Below are 23,804 nucleotides of genomic sequence, written 5' to 3' on the forward strand. Positions count from 1 at the left end.
TGAAAAAAAAATTATATGAAGGAAGGATGAATGATGGCGATTGCAGAATACTTCAGTTAATTTAAAAAGACATCATTTATTCTCCCACAGGTGAACCCCTCCTCCACCCTACACACCTCCAGGGGATCTGTAGCCCTGCACCGCCCACTGGCTTTAGGACTCAGTGTTCCACAGTGGTAGCTGGCTCCTCCTGCAATTTTGCCAGCAGCCTATCACGCTCCCTTGTCCCTGTGGCTGAGAATATAGATATAAACCCTGTGTAATGTTGCCAGGGGCGGCTGAGATTTCACTTGATCAGTTTGCCTCGGTGCCTCTCATGTGTCATGTTAACTGTGTTTTGTAATCGAGTATTGGTTTGCTCAAGGATTGTTGATGAATTTTAATTTGTGAGGCACATGTTCTGTGATTAAGGGTTTGTTTGGTAGGCTATAGCTTAGTTGGTTATTGTCTTTATTGTCATTGTGCACTTCACCCAGACTCTTTGTTATTTCACTAGGCCTTATTGTTGGAAACCTGAATGTATTTTTATTATATGAAGGTTGGTTTAGTTTAGTTAGCCTTGTTCTTTTGTGTGAAACCGTCAGTTTGGTGAGTAGGGTCAGGGTTTAGGAAGAGGGCTTGCTTCTGCCTCTGCCCCAACCCTATTTCAGCCTGTTCAGCCTGCAGGTATGAGGCGCGCTGCCTGGAGTCAGCCCAGAGGGAGAAACCCCAAATGAAGTTTGCCGTAAATTCAGTCAGGAAGACTTAACCTGCATATTGATCAGCTGATTGTGGACGTTCCTAAAGGTCCAATCTGGTCTGCTACGGTCTCTTTCAGCAAATCATTCAGCAGCTGTCAAACTTTAAAAATCCCTTCTCCTCTCTTCAGCAGTCAGCCGTCTTTCAGTGCATAACTCCTCCTCCATCCCAATTTCCTCCAGGCATAATCCCACATTGTGTTGGCAGCGATCATGGACAACGATGATGGATTCCAATAGTATCAGTGGATCATGACAATGGATTGTGAATTTCAGCGGCACCCGATCTTGGTGGCAGCTGATCACAGACAAAAAATCGACAAGACTGCCTGACAATATACCTATTACACATGGCATCCATTGCACTTCTGTCCGTCCTCGAAGAGGGATCCCTCACATGCGGCTCTTCCTGAGGTTTCTACATTTAGTCTTGTTTAGGGTTAAGGGAAGAGGATGTCACACTTAGCGAAATCCAATAGGACAATGCTCATGAATATTTCAAATTCTTGTTGATATTTATTTTATTCGATTGTTTTTGCTTGTAATATTCTGAGCATTGCTAGAAGAGAGCTTGTGACCCAAGCACTTCATTGCCAGCAACTGCTTAATGTAATTGTTGTGCATATGAATGTGCACAAAATGAATTGTTGAATCATGAATCTTGAATCTTAAATCCTGATGGAATCACATAGGGGTCTAAAATGTCAAAGACTATAAACACACACATTTGTAAAAAAATTCAGCTGGCTCGATTGCAACTGGAAGCTCAAGCACAGGCTCGACAGGCCGAATTTGAGCCCCGCCTGCAAGTTAAGAAGCTTGAAATAGAGGTGGACAGAGCCACACGGCTGAGTCAGCTGGAGATCGACCCAGAGAAATGCTCTGACGCCAGATGTTACTGCAGTGAATAGGCGTTCCGATATCTGGTCTGTCCAGACATCGATGGTAAAGCGCAGGACGTGATGGCAGAACTCTCTCTATAGGGCAGTCTTGATTATGTGAAGGTTAGGGCTGCTATTCTGCACGCATATGAATTTGTGCCAGAGGCCAATAGGCACAAATTTTGAAATAACAGAAAATCCTCAACCCAAACTTCTGTAGAGTTTGCTAGGGATAAGGGAAGCCTCATTGATAAATAGTGTGCTGCATGTAATGTGGCTTAAGGAAGTTAAGGAAAACCTTGCCAGTGCGTATAGTTTTATATTTAAATGAGTAGAAAGTGAAATTATTATTCTGTTTTGGCCGATGAATATGTGCTTTCTCACAAGGTTTGAGAGAAATTTTGCTTCATTTTGTGCATTTGCAGTCTAAATTTGTCACTGGTGTGTTCCCTGTTGCCTTACGCCCATCCTTGCCCATCAGTGGGATTACCAATGACAAATTATGTTGCTGGAGGACAATTAACTCCTGCCCTCAAAGTGTTAAGCCGTACGTTTACACTGCACAGCCTATATGCCCTTCATGCATAGTTAAGCGCACCCGTAGTAGAGATTTATCCGACAGAGAATTTATGACAGATTTGGCAGATGATATCAAAACAGGACATATCATCTTCGGACTGGCTTCAGCTGCCAGATGCGGCTCATTACAAAGACCTACCAAAATGCTTCGCTGTGGTGGTGAGTAGTAAGCAACGCACATAGGAATCACCAAGCTACTTTGTAGATAATGATGTTCTGATGCGCACATGGACTTCTCTGATAGCTGAAAACTCTGACTGGAGGGTAATTCACCAAATTGTTGTGCCTTTCGTTTATTGTCAGCATGTTTTGTGTTCTAGCTCAATTAAGCCTGTGGGCTGGCCATTTAGGGGTAACCAAAACATACAAACTCATTCTAAAACACTTTTTCTGGCCAGGCTTAAAGTCTGATGTCAGCAACTATAGCCTAACCTGCTACGTGTGCGAGTTAATAGGAAAAAACAAATCAAATTAGCACACTGTTCAAACAGGTCCTTAAATCCTTTGACAATCAACACAGCGTTTCGAGTGCCTACCAACCGGAGCTACTGGAACCCTTGGAATGTTGGCATCAAACTTTAAAATCCATGATTTGTAAATTTGTTTAAAAATGGGAAAAAGCTGGGATGAGGGTATTCCATTTCGGCTTTTTACAGCAGGAGGCAGTGCAGGAATCATTACGATTCAGTCCAGCAGATTTGGTTTTCAGAACCACTGTTCGTTGGCGTCTGAAAGCACTTCAAAGATAAATTCCTTTCAACAGAGTTGTCTCCAAAAACAAGTGTTTTGGACTATGTGAGCAGGTTCCGCAAACGATTACACCACAGGCTCATTCCTTTGCAAGAGAAGCGCTTGCAAATTCTCAGACAGAGACGAAAGCCCAGTTTGACAGTTCCCTGGTAGCTCGCCACATCAATGTAGGGGATAAGGTATTGGTGCTGTTACCAGTCTCTGCCTCGTCTCTGTCTGCACGTTTTTCTTGGCCATACAATATCAAAAGCTGGGTTACATAGACTATGTAGTAAGTACTCCTGATTTGAAGCAATAAACTCTTGTCTTTGACATCAACATGCTGAAACTATATCTCTCGTGTGACAGCGACACACAAGTCCCACGATGAAAGGCGATCCACCGCTTGCTCGGTTCTCAGTGTAGAGGAAGGTGATTATCTGTGCATCCACGAGTCCGCGATTTTGACTTGCCTTTGGTCGTTTATACAGATTAAAACCCACTTGCATTTTTAGCACGCTTGTATAATCACAACCAGTGGCTCATGCGCTGGGCTCAAGAGGGGAGCCTTGTGATAAAACAAAAAAAGAGATCTGACAAGGTGGTGACCGATGCCCTGTCTAGGGTGCAGTTATTCTATGTTGGTACCCTTAGCCCTAGAAGCATTCTGGGTTGTAACACCAAAGCATCTGAGAAGCAGCTGGTAGAAGTATTTGGAGTTTTACACCGCTGACAGCAAATTAATAAACATATGTATGGCTGTTTCTCAACTTTTTACCATGCAATCTGTTGACTCACCTGCCTTCCACCAAAGTGAGGCAGTGGAGGATGAATCAGAGACAACACAGCAACGTTAAGTGTTCATCCTCATATGACTTGTGCAGGGGGGTGGTCAAATTTCAAATTTCATTTTTTAGAGAAAAACAGTTCTTAAATTGAACTTAAAAATGATTTAGTGATTTGACTTTTCTCGTATTATGAGATTTCTTACAGGTACAAGAATATAGGATTGTTTCAGACCTTTCGAAGGAATGATCTGAAATTAGTTTGCTGTTATTCAAATAGAAAAGATTTTCATTAACGGATTGTGTATTTCATTAGATTATATATATTTATAATTAATTCAGACTTGACCTTTGGAGTTCAGCCAGAGTTTGTCTTTAACACATGCACAACGCAGCCGGGGGGTTCTCAAAACCACTTCCTTATCACACAGTCTCACTTCCTATTTCAATATGAAACAATATGTAATACAAACGCACACATGGCAATGCACATGGCACGCAAACACACATAGACACGCACGCACACGCAGACATACACAAGATGAAGGAGAGCAGTTGTAGATTGCATTTTAATTTTGGTATTTTAAATGAAAAGAGAAAACATAAAAAAAGGAAAATCCATTCGTCTGACTGTTAGCTTGCCATAGTGCAGAGCTTTGCTAAGTGGCTCAGAAGAGACTGACCTCACTGACGAGTTCTGTGATTGGTCACAGCACACTAGGTATGTAGGTTTGAATCTATGAAAGAACCTTTTCTGCAGAAGAATGTCGGCTCACACATGCACCCACAAAATGAATATGCGTGAGAGGTAGGGAGATGGTGTGTGTATATGTGTGTGAACTGGCACAGTGGCAGGTGAATAAAATAGAACAATAAACAACAAATAGATGAGTTACAGTTTGATAATGGCCAGTAAAAGGTTGCTGCAGGAGTTTTTTTAGCGTATTTAAAGGTTGCCTGTGTTTTTCCCCAGATGGTTTAGCCAAACTGGAGACTATGTTTCATATTTATATTTATTTGCTCTTGCTTGTGTTTGTTTGTATTTATGTGGGTGAGACTCACCAACTACCATGATGTTGAACTCAAAACCAGCCTTCATAGTCTTGCGCCTCATCTGGTCCAGTACTGCCTCAATGCCCACGTATCCAAACAGGTCAGCGCCTCGGATGAAGCTAATCGGCTGGCCAGGCAATGACTGGCAGAGCTCCCCATCGAACTCTATTTCCAGCTCCATTTCTTTCTTCATCTCTCCCTCCTTCATTCCCTTCTCCTTCCCCTTCTCCTCCACCACTGGGCAAACCTTCAAACTGTTCTCCTGTTTTTCTGTCATGGAATTCTGGGTAGTCATGCTGGCGGGTTGTTCATCATTCTTGTCCTCATCTTTTTGCTCTTGTCCCATGATGCCTCCCTCTTCCTCCACTCTCTCCTCCATTGGGGTGGGCGGCGGTGTCTCCAGCTTTTCAGCAGTGTCTGTGGGTAAAAAAGAGATTTCTCAGTAGTTTGCAATGATTTGGCTTCGTGGAGGGTCATGTCTGTATGTGCCACTATTTGTAACACACTGAAAATGTAGCTTTCATTTCTTTTAAATCGTCACCTTTTAACTGACTTCACTCATTAAACCCATCCTGCTCCCTAAGCAGGTTATCATTGTGTTGCTGGTAGAGGGAGGTTGTCAGATTTGGTATACCATTGTGTTTGTGTAGCATCAAATCTGGGCACCTGGATTAACTGCTGTCTGTTAAGAGGTAGTAGATTAGCTCAACATGCAGAGACTGAGTAGCTCAAAAGAATCTCTGGTCGGAAAGAATGGAAATAGTTAATACCAACATATATTAGGGTTGGGTAATAGTAGCAATAGTAATAATAATAATAACAATAATAATAAACATTATTTTAACTTTTTAACAAGAAATACAGCTTTAAATGCTTTCTATACAATATAGATGAAAATAAACCATGTTCAAATGTTATTGAAAATGAAATATGAACATGCTGAAATGATATTTAAAAGAAAAGTAAATAAAAAAGAATGAAATAAATGTATAAATAAAATGTAATAAAAACAAATGCATATAAAAGATAAAATGATAAAAAAAAATTATAATAGTGCAGGAGTGCCGGCAAGTACATGATCTAGTTAAGTGCTGAAATAAAGGGGACATTTTTAGGTTTTCTAATAAGGAAGTTTACTGAACTAGCTTTGGAGTGTATTTACAAAAGCTGCATCGCCAATTTTCTTTCGGCTGTAGTCAGGGACCTCTAACAGATTTGCTGCAGATTATCTCAGCGTTCCAGAGGGAACATAGTTAACTAGAGAGTCAGCTATGTAACTCAGTCGTAGCCCATTCAGAGCCTCAATCCAGTGTATTATAGGCAACCAGTGCAAATGTGTCCTCCCCATTTTTATCTGCTCACCTCAAATGGTCAAGGCAGATGGCCGACCAAATTGAGTCTGGTCCCCCTCTGAACTGTTCAGACGAGAGGTGAACCGGCAGACAGAGAAAGGCACAAACATTCAACTTATTAGCAGGCAGTGTGAAAATAATTGATGATGAGTTTGAAGATGTTTTTAGTGTCAATTATTGAAGTGGGCTAGGTTATATGTATTATGTGATTTCGATTGTTTGCACAATTCATATATGTATATTTAATTTACATATTATTTAAGCTGATAACTGTTATTATTAACTGTTTTTCAAGAAAAAGTATGGCTTCATAGGTCAATATCACTAGATCACTGAAAAAATACTAACTAGTGAATGTGAAAAAACGAACTTATAAAACCATGCACAGGTGACAAAGCTCAAGAGAAACACACAACATACAATCGTTTTAAGACTTAGCTGGACTATATGTAACACAAGTCTATCCCTTCTCTTATCTGCAAGGGTTTGTATGTGTAGTCTGGTCTGTGCTGTAAGAGGATTGAATGGTGCTGACAATCCCAATGAAGACGAAAGAAAAGCTGTGTGTGTGTGTGTGTGTGTGTGTACAAATACAATTATAATACTCATCTGAAACCAGCACGACTGAGACTTGTGTATGTATGGGTTTGTATTTTGAGAGAAGTTGCACAGGCACACACACACACACACACACACACACACACACACACACACACACACACACACACACACACACACACACACACACGCACACACACACACGCACACACACAGAGGCTGATGGTAAGTGTTAGTCCACATAATTTAATCAGCTATAAATATACTCCGTTCATCCATTTGAACAGAAGTAATCCTCCTCATGAGTCAGGACAGTGAAGGGCAGAGTTGGTGACAGAGACAAGTCTCTTTCATTATTAAAGGAGGAAGTGTTTTGCTGTAAAGTATAAAGTGAAAAAAACACAAGGGAACGTATTTGTGCAATAAGTAATTAGGTTTAACATCCTCAGATGTTTCAGTGCCATTAAACAACAACCTTGTAGCTAAATTGCAAATGTAAAAGGAGGACTCCATGTAAATTTCACAAAAAGATACATTTCCTTTACATTCTTACTACGCCTATGAAATACAGATAATATTGTCTGTGGCTCAAGAAAACTTTAAGAAGTCTTGGCTATCGACTAATAGGCTACAAACTCGAGACCTCAAACTGGTTCGATTTTGGGAAATGTGGGTTCCAGTTTTTTGGAAACTTGACTACAGGGGATTAAAAGTAAGCCTGATAGATTATCAATGTTTCACATGTGAGTGCCCATTAACCTGGACAGTAAAACAATAGTTAAGCAGATTGAAGCCTTTAATCAAACTCTGCCATGACATGTCCAAACCTAACCCAACTCACTCAAGTCTGGTCAATGACAGACCACGAACACTTAGGTGTGTACCATAACGACGATAACTGAATTCCCCCAAGGCTTTAATGTCCTTTTCAGCTTGATGGGACCCTCAGCCTGAACTTGCTACATGGTGATTCCTTATTGACAACATGTGTGGAGTTCCAAGGGCTAGAGCAGTACACCGTAGAGAGAGTGCAGTTTGGAGATGGAGTGATGACTTGATGGCAGACAATAGCCAAGTGGTGAGCTGACTGAAATTCACACTGAATCATTTTAATGATAAAGTATGAAGCATTGATCTATGCAATTATTGAGCAGCATTGGTTTCTGCTGCGTTCACATGCACACTTGCAGACAGAAAGTGGTGGTCTATGCAGCGTCTCATAAATCTGTAGATCTGAGGGGCTGTTATGCTAGGAACACAATTAAGATACTCTGCTGTGAGTACACAGTGGTTTTCTGCTGCAGCCCCTGAACTTATGTGGCACTTCTTGAAAACAAACTGCTGTGTCATTTTAATAACATCGTACATATTTTTGTTAGGGGAGAGCGGGGTAATGTGGGAAATCGGGTAATGTGAGAAACCCCCTGTATCTAGGCAACGGAACACATTTGTGGCAATTTGACCATTATGTTTTCAAGCCCCTCCCATTCCCCCCTTGCCATGAAGGAGAAGTTGGTGCTGGTGTTGTGGAAAGTATGTTTTTTCACAAAAATGTGTTTTTTGAATGTAAAAGTAAATTTTCTTGCTTTGAAATGAATCAACTGTTGTGTCAAAACAAATTGAATCAGGTAGAAAAACTTTTATCATACATGTTGGTGAACTTCCAACCTAAAAAAACATGTGATTGATGCTAGCTGAAGATTAGCCTGAATTGCTAAGAGATGTAGTTTTTTCTAAAACGGTGGCTGTGGGGTAAAGTGGGACAAATGCTGCACAAGTTAGGTTTAGTCTTAAACATATTTTAGTGTAATATTACATTATATATGTTTTATTTTTAATGTCATAAGCATTGTAGAAAAGCCATCATGCCAAGAAACTATACACCAGGAAGACAACCTGGGGCCAAACACCCCTCGCAGAGATGGAGAGTGTAGCCGCTGAGGTCATGCAAGGAAAGAAGTACTTAAGAAAAGCTAGAAGGGATAGAAATATTGATAAGACAACCCTCAAAAGATTCATAAAGAAAAAGAGAAAGGGAAAGTAAAATCAGTAGCCTGGGGTGCAGTAGCTGAGGTAAAGAGAATAATCACAGATGAGATGGAGGAGGAGCTTGCCAAACACTTGAAACAACTAGCTGATCAGTTCCATGGCCTTGCTCCAGTTAAGTGCCGTGAACTGGCATTTGAATACGCAGAGAAAAACAATATCCCTGTCCCTACCAAATGGACAGAGAAACAATGTGAAGGTAAGCTAGGGTGTGCAAGAGATCACATAAATCATAATAATCATAAATGTGCTTAATTGACCAATCCCCATGATTCTGTTACTAGTCTGATATTAGTTTTTGAATGTGTTGTTATGGTAGTTTTAAAGTGGAAAAAGTAAGTGGATCACTTTACCCCGTAGCCGGGGGTAAAGTGAGACATAAGACCACTTTTTTAAAAACAATCATATTTTCACTACCCTTTGTCCTGAAGACATTCTGATCATTTCCATTGCTAGGAAACATCCTGCATTAATAAGAAATGTGTAAATTTTACTGATATATCATTTTAGCTCGCCTACAGGGGAGCAAATGTAAAAAATTTCCCATATTACCCTGCTCTCCCCTACAGTTCTGTGTGTCTGTTTCTTTAGAGTTCGAATGAAGAATTGTCGGCTCCTACTTGTTCATCACTCAGCTTTATCTCAACTTTCCCCTGTATTATGCATTCTAATAGGTGCTTTTTAAATTTCCATGGCACAGACAATGCTAGGTTTTCTGACAACAACACAGCAGGCCATTGTCCGTACACTCACGTTAATGACAACCAAAGATCTTGAGGGAGTGCAGGCGAGTGGAGGCACAACTAACAGAGGCAGGATGTGTCTTAAAATCCATTGCTGAGACCACATGTCTTTGTTTACAGCACATCGACATTTGCAGTGACTCCTGCAGAGGATCTCATCTCTACTGTGTTCTTACATGTGCTCCTGCGGAATTATCGGACAAGTTTCTTCAAGGGAACAAACCAGAGAAAGTCCCACTCTTAATGAATGAAAGATCAATATTTTGATGTGACATAATCAGGTCATGTGGGACTGTGACAAAGACTGGTATATTTAAACATCTGTATACATACAGTACAGTACATCCATACAGGTCTTTTCCAATCAGAGCTGTGGACAAATTGTGTTTTACATTGACAGCTCCGCTCTCCTAATTTGTGCCACCTGTTTGGATGGGATGACTTCCCACTGAAAAGAGGCTCTACAGCTGTGTACGGTCTAAAACAAATAATGAGTATTTAAACATCACAGCAGATATACCTGTTAAAATTATGAAACTGTGAATAGCCAAAATTTGGGCTCTTTAATAAATGAGAAGAAGATAAATTAAATTGTGCTTGATATTCATAAAGATAATACAGCACAAAGTTTATATATGAGTTTAAAAACCTCAACCAAAAGCATGACTGGAGTCTTGCGATTCACAGTGTACTTTAGTTTCAAGAAAACTACAAAGATCTTCCTGATTCAACGGTTAGAAAAAAGCTGAGGCCTAATAACCCCCCCAACCCCCATTCTGACCGCCAAAGTGGACCAGTCCTGTCAGCCTTCATTGTTTGCACAGAAGACTGAGCGTACCCCACTGATATCCATGGAGCATGAGAGAAACAAAAGTATCCTACCTCCTCTCATTCACAAAGGCCAGTTGCGTGACTCCCTGACAGGCAGCGAAGGGTTCTCGAAGCCGGCCGAGACAGAAACTCTGCTTACCAAACTACTTTTTCTGTTAAGTGTGTCTGCAATGATGGTGCTGCACTCTCTCTTTCCCTCTCTGACCGCATCTGACCCTCACCCTCTCTCTCTGGTCCTCCCTGATGTTAGGAGGAGTAGAGAAAGGCTGAGAGACAACAAGAGAGAGGGAGAGGGGGTGAAAGGGAGAGAGAGAGATGGTGCGGCAGAGTGGAAGGGGGGTGTTTGGCTGCTAAAAGCAGGTCCAGGAACTATTCACATGCAAATGGCCGAAGCAGCTTCCACTAATCCCTGAGAGGAGAAGGAGATTTCTGCAGTCAACATGCAACTGACTGCATTTAACACAAACTATTATGTAATATTTTAACATTACTATTTTTCAATAACTAGGGTGGGATAATGCAGGCGTTATACTAACTGCAACTACAGTGACATGTAAAATCATTGATAAAAAACAGTCTAAATTGTACAACATTTTTTTGTTTAAGCAAAATATCTATATTTTCATTGACAGAAAAAAGCAGAGGAGACAAAAACCGACGTTTTTTGTTATTTTTTAACAATTAAATGTTCTTCTTCAATGGGATAGAATAGGATTTAAAATTCTTCTCCTCACCTTCAAGGCCCTTAATAATATAGCGCCTTTTTACCTTAAAGAGCTGTTAGTACCTTATAAACCCACTAGAGCACTCCGCTCCCAGAATTCAAGCCTACTTGTCGTCCCTAAAGTCTCTAAAAGTAGAGTAGGAGCCAGAGCTTTCAGCCATCAAGCCCCTCGGCTGTGGAATCATCTACCACTTTCAGTTCGGGAGGCAGATACCATCTTTTCATTTAAGAGTAGGCTCAAAACCTTCCTTTTTGATAAAGCTTATAGTTAGAGCTAATTAGTGCGGAAGAACGTAACTTTTTCTATTTTATGACACATGACACACGGAGCTTTTCTTTCCAGCTTCTCCTTCCTCTTCTCCATCCCTATCCCCCTTCCCCGGAATCCCTTTGCTTTATCACCCGCAGATCCAGGGCCTCTGTGGCCGCACCATGGATTGCGGTTTGTGGATCGCGCACCGGGGTTCGCGGTGTTGGATCCAGTGTGGCGGATTCTGAGTTATGTGGGCTGATCGTGGTGCTGGTGGCGGACCCTGTGTCGCAATGGCATTGGGCACGGGCGGTGGACCAGGACCGCGGTGGTGGCTCGTGATGGGTCCTGGTGGGCGGCGGTGGACGGTGACTGAGGACTGGAGTGGCGTCTTGTCTGGATGGTGGATCGTGGTCTGGATGGTTGATGACCATGGACTGTGATTGCAGCGGGACTGCTTGGCATGTCATGTTGGGGTTGTCCTTCGGGATGTCTACCCTCATCAAATGCTGCTAGAGACTTTAATCTTTAATCTTGAAGACTTTAATCTTGATGATGTTTTCCTGCACGTGGCATCTATTGCACTTCTGTCCGTCCTGGGAGAGGGATCCCTCACATGTGGCTCTCTCTGAGGTTTCTACGTATTTTTACCCTGTTAAAAGGGTTTTTAGTAGTTTTTCTAGGGATGCACCGATATGGAAATTCTTGGCCGATACCGATACCGATATTTAAAATAACAATCTGGCCGATAGCCGATACCGATATTTGTTTATTTTCTTTTTGTTGTTATTCATTCACCCTTTTGTGCCAGAAAAATAATTAAATCATTATTTAAAAAGCACTATTCATCACTCTTATCTTTTAATGAGCACAAATTGAATCAGATTTATGAAACAATCTTTGATTTAACTAAACTTTATTTAACAGAGACATATTAGGCCCATTTTACCGCAAGTTGAAATGGTTCCTTGGGATCATAATGAAATGTCTGTAACATATTTTGGTCAAAATACCACAAGGATAATTTAAAACAGCACCTTTTTACCCTGTCTAAAACAGCCCTGTTAAAGTATCATTATAGAGAACGCTCTTCTCATTGATTTACGGTAGCAGTATTGCCCGTTTATTAGATGTGTTACGGCTTCTGTGTGTATGACTTATGTTGTCAGTTCCCTTGTTACCTGTGCATGAGACGGATGAATAGAGCCGATGCACATGAGAATAAAGTACTTAAACAGACGCTACGCTCATACTTTTTACACCAAGTTACACTGCGTGAGTCAAGATAACTTAACAAGCCCTCCTCAGTTTGACCTGTTTTGAGTGTCGGGCAGAAATCACATCGCGTCAACACCCACCGTGGCCCTTCGCGATGCTTGTTTTAATTAAACAGTCGGATTCCCCTGGTCCGCACCAGTTCTCAGTCAGCTGCTAGGCGCCAGCCGGAGGGTTCCCCCAGCGGTCGCCGTAGCTGAGGTGATCCGCGAGAAGGGCCCGACACGCGTCCAGAGTGGCCGCCGCTGACCGCGAACCCAGTCCCCTCCCGCCTTCCGCGCCGGCGCCGTGAGGTGCCACCGGATGAGGACCTCCCGGTGCCGCACACTGAGCCTCCGGCGGCGCGGAGAGGAGGGCGACGGAGCGACTGCTCCCCCAGCCGCGGCACGTGCCCAGCGGTTTTACCACAAATATGAACATCGGCCAATGATATCGGTGAAAGTCAAGTTTATTACCGATAAGCCGATATCAGTAAACGAGGCGAGTATCGGCCGCTACCGATGTTCGGCCGATATATCGGTGCATCCCTAAGTTTTTCCTTACTCTTGCTGAGGGTTAAGGACAGAGGATGTCACACCCTGTTAAAGCCCTATGAGATGAATTGTAATTTGTGAATATGGGCTATACAAATAAAATTTGATTGACTGATTGATGGGCTGCAGATTTCCCTTCCTTCTGGAGATTCTGCACAGCATCACAACATCAAAGTCAGCCAATTGCTGTGCTGATAATGACTTGAGATGTCTTCAGACAAGAATCAGGACTCTCTCAAGAGCTTAATTTCACACATGAAAATCACAGTGGGATATTCTCTGCTCAGATCCGACAGCAACAAATCCTCTAGTGGACTCAGTTGAGGGGTGGTTCCAGCAGCCAGAGACAGCAAGTAATGCATTGAGGGCACATGTTTCTGTTTGAAGCACATCAAAACCAGCGTCGGCTCTTACAACAAGCTCCCTGCCAAGACATTTTCAAAAATCATCCGGGACTGGTAAATTGGGCTTTAAATAGTCCTGACTGTGTTTGTCTAGTTACTTTGTTTGCTTTAGCACTGTTCTAAATGTTGTATTTAGAGATTTGTTTAAATGCTTAGTTTAACATCAGCTGAGACTGCCTTCCAGCCCCTTACGACCCGCAATGATAAGTAGATACAGCTAATGAGTGGACATTTCATTGAAATTCTGCTGATATGTTCAGACAATTTCTTTTCACACACACTTTAAACACTGGAAAAAGCAGCAACCAAGAGAGAAATTATTCAAAAATAATAGAAAATCTTTTCCACGTGTACACCAGATGAACCAGTATGTCTTTGTCTTATAAGTCTAGATAACTATATAACAATATATTAACCTGTACTATAACTCTACAGTTAAATGTTTCCACATCATCCACCCAAATTCAAAATGTCCTCCTAACTGCTTAATTTAACATGAAATAGATTCATGCTACATGTAATTTAATCTCTTCCCTACAAAACACTGACAACATATGATTACTCATGTGTTACGTGGATAGGTTTTCTTTTTCAACATAACAATGGATGAATATGGCATGCATACCACCATCATCATCTTGTCTAATAGTAATGTAACTCCTGATAATCAAACAGGAGTGTCAAAACCACACACTGAGAAGTGTAGTGGAAAAAGGACAACACTCCTCCAACACTCTCTGCAGAGATGTTGTATGTCAAACATAAAATGTGTAGCTAGAAACCTTAAAAAAGTAATACACTAAAGAAGTTCCAATCATTAAACCAGCATTATAATAAATGTTAATATTAACCTCTTTACCTAAAGCTTAAAAAACTAATCACAATTGCATTACCCTTATTTCTGATAAGCTTTTCATTTCTCCTAGTACTAGAATTAAAATGTTGAAATGAAACATACTTTCTGTTCCCTAAGCTAAGTTGCATCACATTCAAAGCTGACAAACAAGCAGACTAGTTTTCACAAGTTCAGCTCTGAAGTTCCAAACCTGAAACATTTTCACCACAGAACAAGTGTGTGACTAACAGAAAGCAATAATGTCAATGTAACACTAAGGACCAGGTATAAGCAGTTTAAAGGGACTGAAAACAGGAAGGAGAGAGCTGTTTTTACCTGGTGTGGAGACCCAGCAGTCAAAAGTGACTAATAAATACAACTGGGCAGGATGTCCTTTCACTGCCTGTGTGTGTGGAGAGGCGTGGCACCGTGTGTGTGCGTGTGTGTGTGTATCTGTGTGTGTCAAAGGATGATGCATTTCCTGGCCTGGGGGAAACGGTTTCCTGGTAAGATCCTCTGCTGGCTATATACTGTCCTAACAACAACATACCATTAGATGACAGTGATGCTACATGGTTTTAATCTCTACAGTTGTTGTTTCCATGGAGAAGTAGTCAATTTAAATCAGGGTAAATTGGAATAATCATAATGAAAAGTAATAAATGCCACTAAAGCCTAAACATTTTCCTCCAATGATCTTTCCTGATTTTAAAGCAGCATCAATTTGTCAGTGGGTTTTTGGTGATCGTATTGAAATCAGACAGAACTTGACCAAATTACAGTCCAGGTGTAAATGAATGTAGCAGAAGGATAGTAACAAAATGTGGACATTTTACACTTATTTCTGTCAAAATATATTTTTGCTCAGGACAAGGATTCAAATTCTCCACTGGTCTGACACTAGTAAGGTTCTAAATCAGGGGTGTCCAAACTTATTATCCCGAGGGCCACATATTGAAAAAAATACGAAGGTCCGGGCCACTCATGGCGCCACGCCCCCCTGCCCTGGAGCGGACTGTTGACAGTTGGGGGGGGGGGCGTGGCTGCGTTCTGAGGGACAGCTGCAATACAGTGGGCCATAGTCCATCACATTACCTTTCATTTAGCTGACGCTCTTATCCAAAGCAACTTACAATAAGTGCATTCAAGAGTACAAACCCAGAACAACAAGAATCAAGAAGTACAATATATTCAAAATTAGAGCTAAACTACAAAGTGCTATAAGTAAGTGCCATTAAAGTACTATTAAATTGTTAGTTTGAAAATAAAAACATTATAATTTTTTTTTTTTTTAATTTAATTTATTTTTTGAGCGGGCCAATTTAAAATGGATGGCGGGGCGCAGATGGCCCGCGGGCCGTAGTTTGGACACCCCTGTCAGTGTGGACTGGGGAAATGGTTATAGCAAAGAAAACTGTTTCACTGTACATTTTTTGTTTTCAAATGGATAGCTCTATTAGTGGCATTGTTACATTTCTTACCTCAGTATTCAATCAATCAATCAATCAAATTTTATTTGTATAGCCCATATTCACCAATCACAATTCATCTCATAGGGCTTTAACATGGTGTGACATCCTCTGTCCTTAACCCTCAGCAAGAGTAAGGAAAAACTACTAAAAACCCTTTTAACAGGGTAAAAATACGTAGAAACCTCAGAGAGAGCCACATGTGAGGGATCCCTCTCCCAGGACGGACAGAAGTGCAATAGATGTCAGGTGTAGGAAAACATCATCAAGATTAAAGTTTTTAGCAGCATTGATGCGGGTAAACATTTTGAAGGATAACTTCAAGACTATATGTCAAGCAGTCCTGCTGCAATAATAGTCTATGTTCAGCAGCCAGCAAGATCATGATCTGCCATCCAGATCGGATGCCACTATAGTCCACAGTCATTGTCCACTGCCGCTTATTGGGATCCCTCATCAGCCGCCGACCTCGGTCGTGGTCCACCACCATTATATGATGCCAACGCGACACAGGATCCGCCATTACCACTACGATCAGCCCGCACGATATAGAATCCGCCATACTGGATCAACCATTGCGACCTCTAATGCGCGATCCACAATCTTAATCCATGGTATGGCCACAGCGGGCCTGGATCTGCGGGCAATAAAGCAAAGGGACTCGGGGAAGGGGTCAAGTCGTGTGTCATAAATTCCCTTTGCGTCTTAGCGTCATCAGGGTTTTTTGCCTTGTAATCAATGATACAATGATATAGGCCGAACTTGGGGGTACACTGAGGCTCAAGGTAAATCTGACTGGCTACTGGTTTGTAAGATAGTATGATGAAAACCATGTGGCCCACTCAGTAGATCAGCCATCAATAACTCTATGCCTTTTTAAACTAAACGCTTACTATTTTAGAACATAGGAAAAGTAACGTTCTGCCGCACTAATTAGCTCTAACTATAAGCTTTATCAAAAAGGAAGGGTTTGAGCCTCCTCTGAAACAAACAGATGGTGTCTGCCTCCCGAACTGAAAGTGGTAGATTATTCCACAGCAGAGGGGCTTGATGGCTAAAAGCTCTGGCTCCTACTCTACTTTTAGAGACTTTAGGGACGACAAGTAAGCCTGAATTGTGGGAGCGGAGTGCTCTAGTGGGTTGATAGGGTACTAACAGCTCTTTAAGGTATAATGGCGCCATATTATTCAGGGCCTTGAAAGTGAGGAGGAGAATATTAAATTATATTCTAGATTTAACCGGAAGCCAGTGTAGCGATGCTAATACTGGAGAAATGTGTTCTCTTCTCTTGGTTCTCGTCAGGACACGTGCTGCGGCATTTTGGACACGCTGTAGAGTCTTTAACGACTTACTGCTGGAGCCTGATAGTAATGAATTACAATAGTCCAGTCTCGACGTAACAAAGGCGTGGACTAGTTTTTCTGCATCTTTTTGCGAAAGGAAATGTCAAATTTTTGAGATATTACGCAAGTGGAAAAAGGCGGTCCTAGAAATTTGTTTTAGGTGTGAATTGAATGACAAATCAGGATCAAAGATCACTCCCAAGTTCCTGACTGTTTCATTGGAAGCAAGGGCAATGTCGTCTAGCGCAGCTATATCTTGAGATAATGTATCTCTAAGGTGTTTAGGGCCAAGTATTATAACTTCTATTTTATCTGAGTTTAATAAGAGAAAATTGCGGGTCATCCAGGTATTGAGCATCTGAGGTGGCGGGATTCCTCTATCACCCACTTTATACAATTCCCAGGCACTCCACATTCCCATCCCCCTCCTTCATCCCACACACGTCCCTAAGGTCTCTAAAAGTAGAGTAGGAGCCAGAGATTTTAGCCATCAAGCCCCTCTCCTGTGGAATAATCTCTCACTTTCAGTTCGGGAAGCAGACACCATCTGTTCGTTTAAGAGTCGGCTCAAAACCTTCCTTTTTGATAAAGCTTATAGTTAGAGCTAATTAGTGCGGCAGAATGTTACTTGTCCTATGTTCTAAAATAGGAAGCGTTTAGTTTAAAAAGGCATAGAGGTATTGATGGCTGATCTACTGAGTGGGCCACATGGTTTTCATCGTACTACCATACAAACCAGTAGCCATTCAGATTTACCTTGAGCCTAAGTGTACCCCCAATTTCGGCCTGGCAAGGCATAAAACCCTGATGATGCTAAGACGCAAAGGGAATTTATGACACATGACACACAGAGCTTCACTTTCCAGCTTCTCCTTCCTCTTCTCCATCCCTATCACATCGAAGTAAGTCATATCTCATCAGTAAATGTTACTGACTTGACCCCTTCCCCGAGTCCCTTTGCTTTATCGCCCGCAGATCCGGTCCCGCTGTGGCCGCACCATGGATTACGATTGTGGATCGCGTATAAGAGGTCGCAATGGTTGATCCAGTATGGCGGATTCTATATCGTGCAGGCTGATCGTAGTGGTAATGGCGGATCCTGTGTTGCGTTGGCATCATATAATGGTGGTGGACCACGACCGAGGCGGCGGCTGATGATAGATCCTAATATGCGGCAGTGGACAATGACTTTGGACTATAGTGGCATCCGATCTGGATGGCGGATCATGATCTTGCTGGCTGCTGACCATAGACTATGATTGCAGCAGGACTGCTTGACAGATACAGGGCGGCTGTGGCTGAGGGGTAGAGTGGTCGTCCTCCAACCTGAAGGTCGGCAGTTCGATCCCCAGTCTTATCCATCTGCATACCGAAGTGTCCTTGGGCAAGATGCTGAACCCTGAATGCCCCCCCATAGAATAACAAAGTGCTGCGAATAGATGCCCTGTATGAATTGGTGTGTTAATGGGTGAATGTAAAACTGTACTGTAAAGCGCTTTGAGTGGTCATCAAGACTAGAAAAGCGCTATATAAATACAAAAACATTTACATATACCACTACAGAAAGACAGCAGCTCACTGAACTTTCCCTGCATGATAACGTATCATCTGCCAAATCTTTTCAAACGATGTTTCATCAAATGCCCTTGTCAGTTTGATTGAGGATCTATACACTGATTAATTCAAGTATTATGTAGATCACAAGCTCTTGATCATGTATTGAGTTATTAATCGATGGTGTCAGATAACGAATCTGGATCTCTCCGGTCACTGTAACACTGAGTCCTGACTGTGTGAGTCAGGTCTTGTGTTGTACTGAGCACAAAACTCATATTTCAATGGTAAATAGTTTTGTATTTATGTAGTGCTTTTCTAGTCTTGATGACCACTCAAAGCTCTTTACAGTACAGATTTACATTCACCCATTCACACACACATTCATACAGTGCATCTATGAGCAGCACTTTGTTGTTCTATGGGGGGTAGTAAAGGGTTCAGCATCTTGCCCAAGTACACTTCGGCATGCAGATGGGGAAGACTGGGAGTCGAACTGCTGACCTTCAGGTTGGAGGACGACCGCTCTACCCCTCAGCCACAGCCGCATGCAGCCTCATAAACTCTAAAGCAATTCAAACAAACACTAAGTCAACTTTTAGTACTGATGAGGTCCTAATAACTTGTGATGAGTGTTGGCGTTTATAAGTTGAAGTGAGAGCAGGTCAGCAGGAGACTGGAGGAGGACACAGGAAGCTCCATCACGGTACAAACCAGCCTTCTGATCCTTGAGCATCATTGTGGACCGTAGAGAAACTCTATATATAAATCACACATCAGATCTTGAGCCGCGAATTATTGAAGTTTAAATCTGTATGAATGTACATTGTATAATTTGTTGAGAAAAAAATTATGCAGCAATGGTCAATGGAAACAAAAATCATCAACCCACTGAGGGCTGGATTCAAAACCACACCGAAAAACAAGTTTAAAACCAGGAGGAACCCAGGGCCCACTGACAATCTGTCTGAGGATTTAGTCCTGGTACCTAACAGCAGTCAGGGAACTGTTGGCTATGAGATGGAGGTCTGTGCAACCCTCCGAGAATATGCCTCCCTAGACCATCAGTGACCCACCGTCAAACCGGTCATGCTGGATGATTTTACAGGCAGCATAATGTTCACAACAGTGTCTCCAGACTCTTACATGCCTGTCACATGTGCTCAGTGTGAATCTCATGCTCTTATCTATGAAGAAAAACAGGGAGCCAGTGGCAGATCTGCCAATTGTGGTGTTCTCTGGTGAATGCCAATCGAGCTGCCTGGTGCTGGACTGTGAGCACAGGTGCCACTAGAAGACATCAGGCCCTCATGCCACCCTAATGCAGTCTGTTTCTTTAAGTGTGGTCAGAAACATGCAAACCAGCAGCCTGCTGGAGGTCACTTTGTAGGGCTCTGGCAGTGCTCCTCCTGTAACTCTTCCCAAAGGAGCAGATACTAGTCCTGCAGCTTGGTTGATGCCCTTCTATGGCCCTGTCCAGCTCTCTTCGTCTAACGGCCGGTCTCCTCATATCTCCACCATGCGCTTCAGACTGTGCTGGGAGACACAGCAAATCCTCTTGTGAGGAGCTGGACTACCTGTGCAACCTGATTAGGCTGCAGGTACCGCCTCATGCTAGCAGTAGTGACAAGGACACTAGCAGAACACAAAACTAGAAAATAATCAGTCAGGAAGGATGAGGAGAGAGTCAATGTCGGGAGTGCATACAGATACGTCGGGGCCATACACAGTTACTGAAGACATGTCAACCTCTAGGCCTGTGGGCCGCTTCTGGCCGTGGTACAATTATATATGGCCAACGTAAAATATCAAATGTGTATCTTAACTGGCCCCCATGGTGAACAGATCAGTTTTCATATGATGGATATTTTTCTTATTAGGCCGTAATGTGAAATACCAGGAGCAAGAGAAAATGTGTGTGTGTGTGTGTATGTGTGTTTGTGTGTTCTCCCAGATAGCACACACACATCCCAGGGCTCTGCCCCTACTAACTCGCTAAATTCGACACACATAGTGAGATCAGAGCTTGTTCTAATGAGTGACTTTGTTGAAGAACAGTGGAAACAGTGAAAACACTGGTCACAGCTGCTCAGTGATCAGCGCAGAAGCTGCAGTAGTTTTACCGAGCGGGAATTTCTGTGTCCTCCTCCACTCTGAACAGCTCTCACTTTAATTAAACACTCATTACTTATGACCTGATCAGTACATTAAGTAACTTAGTGTTGAACTAGTTTATTTTAAGTGTGAACTGGCACAACACTGCATATCTGTGTGAGCAGCTTTTCTCTGTGATGAAGATGAACAAAAAACCACACAGGAGTCGTCTTTCTGATGCACACCTTCACTCCATCATGAGGGTTTCCACAGCACTGAACTTAACCCAAACATTAATGAACTGGCAGTCAAAAAAAGATGTCAACCTTCTGGCTCTGGCACATGTACATAAAAGAAGAATGATGTTTGATTTAAGAGTTCCCTTAATTTTTGAGCGGTATATATAATTATTAAATAAATTATAAATGTCTGTATGCTGCATAAGCTAAATTAATTAAATTTACAATTATCCTATGAACTCTCATCATAAAATTTAAGCTGTGATTTTTTTGGAGATGATTGAGTTGATTCTGTGTAGACAGTTTTCTGAAAGTCTAGTTGTTGCCCCCAATGGAATACGTCACACAGTCAAGGAAAAATGTGAAGGAGAAGCTGTAAGGAGTTTGACAAGGAGAACCAGGTTACGTAGAAAATCCATATCCACTTTCACTCTGCATTTTATCTTTATTTATAACATAAGCTTAACACAAAATGCATGGTACTCTGTGCAGTAGGCTCCACTCTCACAGTTATAATAAAGTTACCTGTTTAAAACAAAATGATATGTCCTGAGTAAAGATGTTTTCCTTTTATTCAAAGGGCACATTTATTCATTACCTACTCACAGGAAATAACAATAAAAAAGATTCAAAAGAAAATATAATAATGTGAGGAATATACGTGGAGACAAACTTATCAAATTGTCAAAAACACATTTTTTTTCAATTCACAAATAGGGGATTTAAATATATTATATATTTGTGTTATAGTTAAGTAATTCTAAGTTATGATGATATTTTGAACTGAACATATTAGTTCAATATGTTTGTTGTTGATTGGACAGAAGTGACATGAGAAATGAGTTCTAATTCATATCATGAGAATAAACCGGCTGTCGTGTATTTTATATTTACGTTGTCCAGGGGCAACTACGAGGTTGTATGGCTCTAAACGTTGCTGTCGCAAAGAATTGGTGTCTGGGTTGTAATTGATGAATATGGAGGCATTTTCTCCTTTCCTTTCATAAAGGTCTGCTGTTTCCTATGCTAAAGAAGGTAAGTTTGGAAGCATTAACACTCCTTCCCTTATCATTTAGAACAGGGGTGTCAAACATACGGCCAGCTAGGCCCGCCGGATGCAAGGCATGCTCTAAATAAAAAAAGATATTGTTAAATTATCATTGTATCAGGCCAGCATGAAATACCCGGAGCGGAAAATGTGTGTGTGTCTCCAGACAGCACACACACACAGGCCCCGGGGCTCCGCCCCCCCCCTCTTTCGCTCAGAGACACACACATGAGATCAGAGCTCGTTCCAGTGAAGCAGCCGGTCAGGGACAAACAAGACACAGTGTTAAAAAACCAAGTTGAAAAGAACGTACAATGAAGCCTGTCTTGCTCTTGGGTTCACAGTGAATAAAGGAGGACATGAGGAGAGACCAGTGTGTATTTTAAGTTTGAAAACTCTGGCAGCTGACAGTATGAGACCCAACCAATTAAGAAGACACTTAGAAACATTACAGTCCAGTCACATGCATGTGTTCTTTTTGGTTAAACTTTATCATCGTTGTAACAAAGTGATTGTAATTTAATAAATGTTTTGATAAATGTAGTGATAAATGTCACCAAACGTTCTTAAATTAACTTGACTTTAAGCAAAGTTGAAAACAGATTAACAGAAATAAATGTTGCATGTTTTAATATATCTGTTTCCTACCATCATTGTTGTGGAAATTATTGTTAATAATTATTGTGAGAAATAATTAACATTGAGGTGATCAGACAGTCTCTTCACATATATTATTATTATTATTAAAAGGTGATCTTTGCAACTTTGTTATTCAGGAAGTTTGTATCAAACAAGTAGCCCTTCGTACTACTCAGTACCTTTGAAGTAGCTCTCAGTTTCAAAAAGGTTGGTGACCCCTGCCATAGACCATCGGTTCCCAAACTGGGGTACGGGGTACCCGAAGTGGTTCAGGAGGTACGCAGTGGTGTGCACGGAGCCCTTGGGGGCTGGAATCCCACCTCAGCCGGCATGCACCGGCCATCACCTTTCACTTTCAATGCGCGCGTCAGACTCCTAGGTCCGTGTTCCAAGACGGGTCGGACCCCCCTGTTATGTAGGTTTCATGTTGGAAAAAAAAGGGGGGGTATGAAGCTATTATGCTATGATTTTACTGGTCTGGCCCACTTGACATCAAAATGGGCACTATGTGGCCCCATAACTAAAATTAGTTTGACAACCCTGCTTTAGAGAATTTGAACAGCTTTTACTATGGCAGCCACTGAAATACTTCCAAGTCATTTTACTCAGTTTGGAAGGTTCCTAATTAAAATGGACTTTCCAAACACTGTACAACGTCAGCCTATATAGGTGTTGTGTCTGTGGTACAAGAAACAGATCAGAGGATCACTGAAATTGTCAAAATAAGTACTCTCCATGTTATCATCTGGTAAGGTGAATTTCCAGACAGAACGGTATTGGGGGATCTTTTGGCCTGAGTTTGGGTGAGATGAGAGGTCACATAAGCTGCTTTCAGATAAATTGGATTTCCAACAATTTAGGGTTCCGCAGACGCAGCTCAGCGAGAGGATAAGAGCAGACATTTAAGCTAAATACATTACTCGTGTGAGTCACTTCAAGTCAAACCTTTGGCCCTCCCCACGTTTATAAAGAAAAACAACTTGAGCTTGTGAAGGCACATTTTGTATTTAGATAAGTTTAATGAAAGAATGACAAGTATATATTGTGAGGATTTCAATATTTTACCTATAGTCTGTGTCTAACTGAACTCTAAATGAATAAAG

At 41.7% G+C, this 23,804-nt stretch overlaps 1 protein-coding gene across 4 annotated transcripts in view; it reads right to left on the bottom strand.

The window, feature by feature from the left end:
* The window catches only part of septin12 (septin 12), a 73,435-nt gene that overhangs the window by 17,145 nt on the left and 32,486 nt on the right, over positions 1 to 23,804 (bottom strand). Inside the window, exons 1-3 of one of the 4 annotated variants that reach the window (XM_053443140.1) lie at positions 14,652 to 14,716; positions 6,127 to 6,179; positions 4,774 to 5,181 (exon numbers count right to left, since the gene is read on the bottom strand). In XM_053443140.1, the coding sequence (XP_053299115.1) occupies positions 4,774 to 5,143 (370 nt within the window). In that variant the 5' untranslated portion in view covers positions 5,144 to 5,181; positions 6,127 to 6,179; positions 14,652 to 14,716. Of the gene's footprint in view, positions 1 to 4,773; positions 5,182 to 6,126; positions 6,180 to 10,345; positions 10,503 to 14,651; positions 14,772 to 23,804 lie in introns of those variants that run through there. The other 3 variants (XM_053443139.1, XM_053443138.1, XM_053443137.1) reach the window with 3 other exon arrangements.

The sequence above is a fragment of the Pleuronectes platessa genome, chromosome 16 (assembly GCF_947347685.1).
Source record: "Pleuronectes platessa chromosome 16, fPlePla1.1, whole genome shotgun sequence".
NCBI lineage: Eukaryota > Metazoa > Chordata > Actinopteri > Pleuronectiformes > Pleuronectidae > Pleuronectes > Pleuronectes platessa.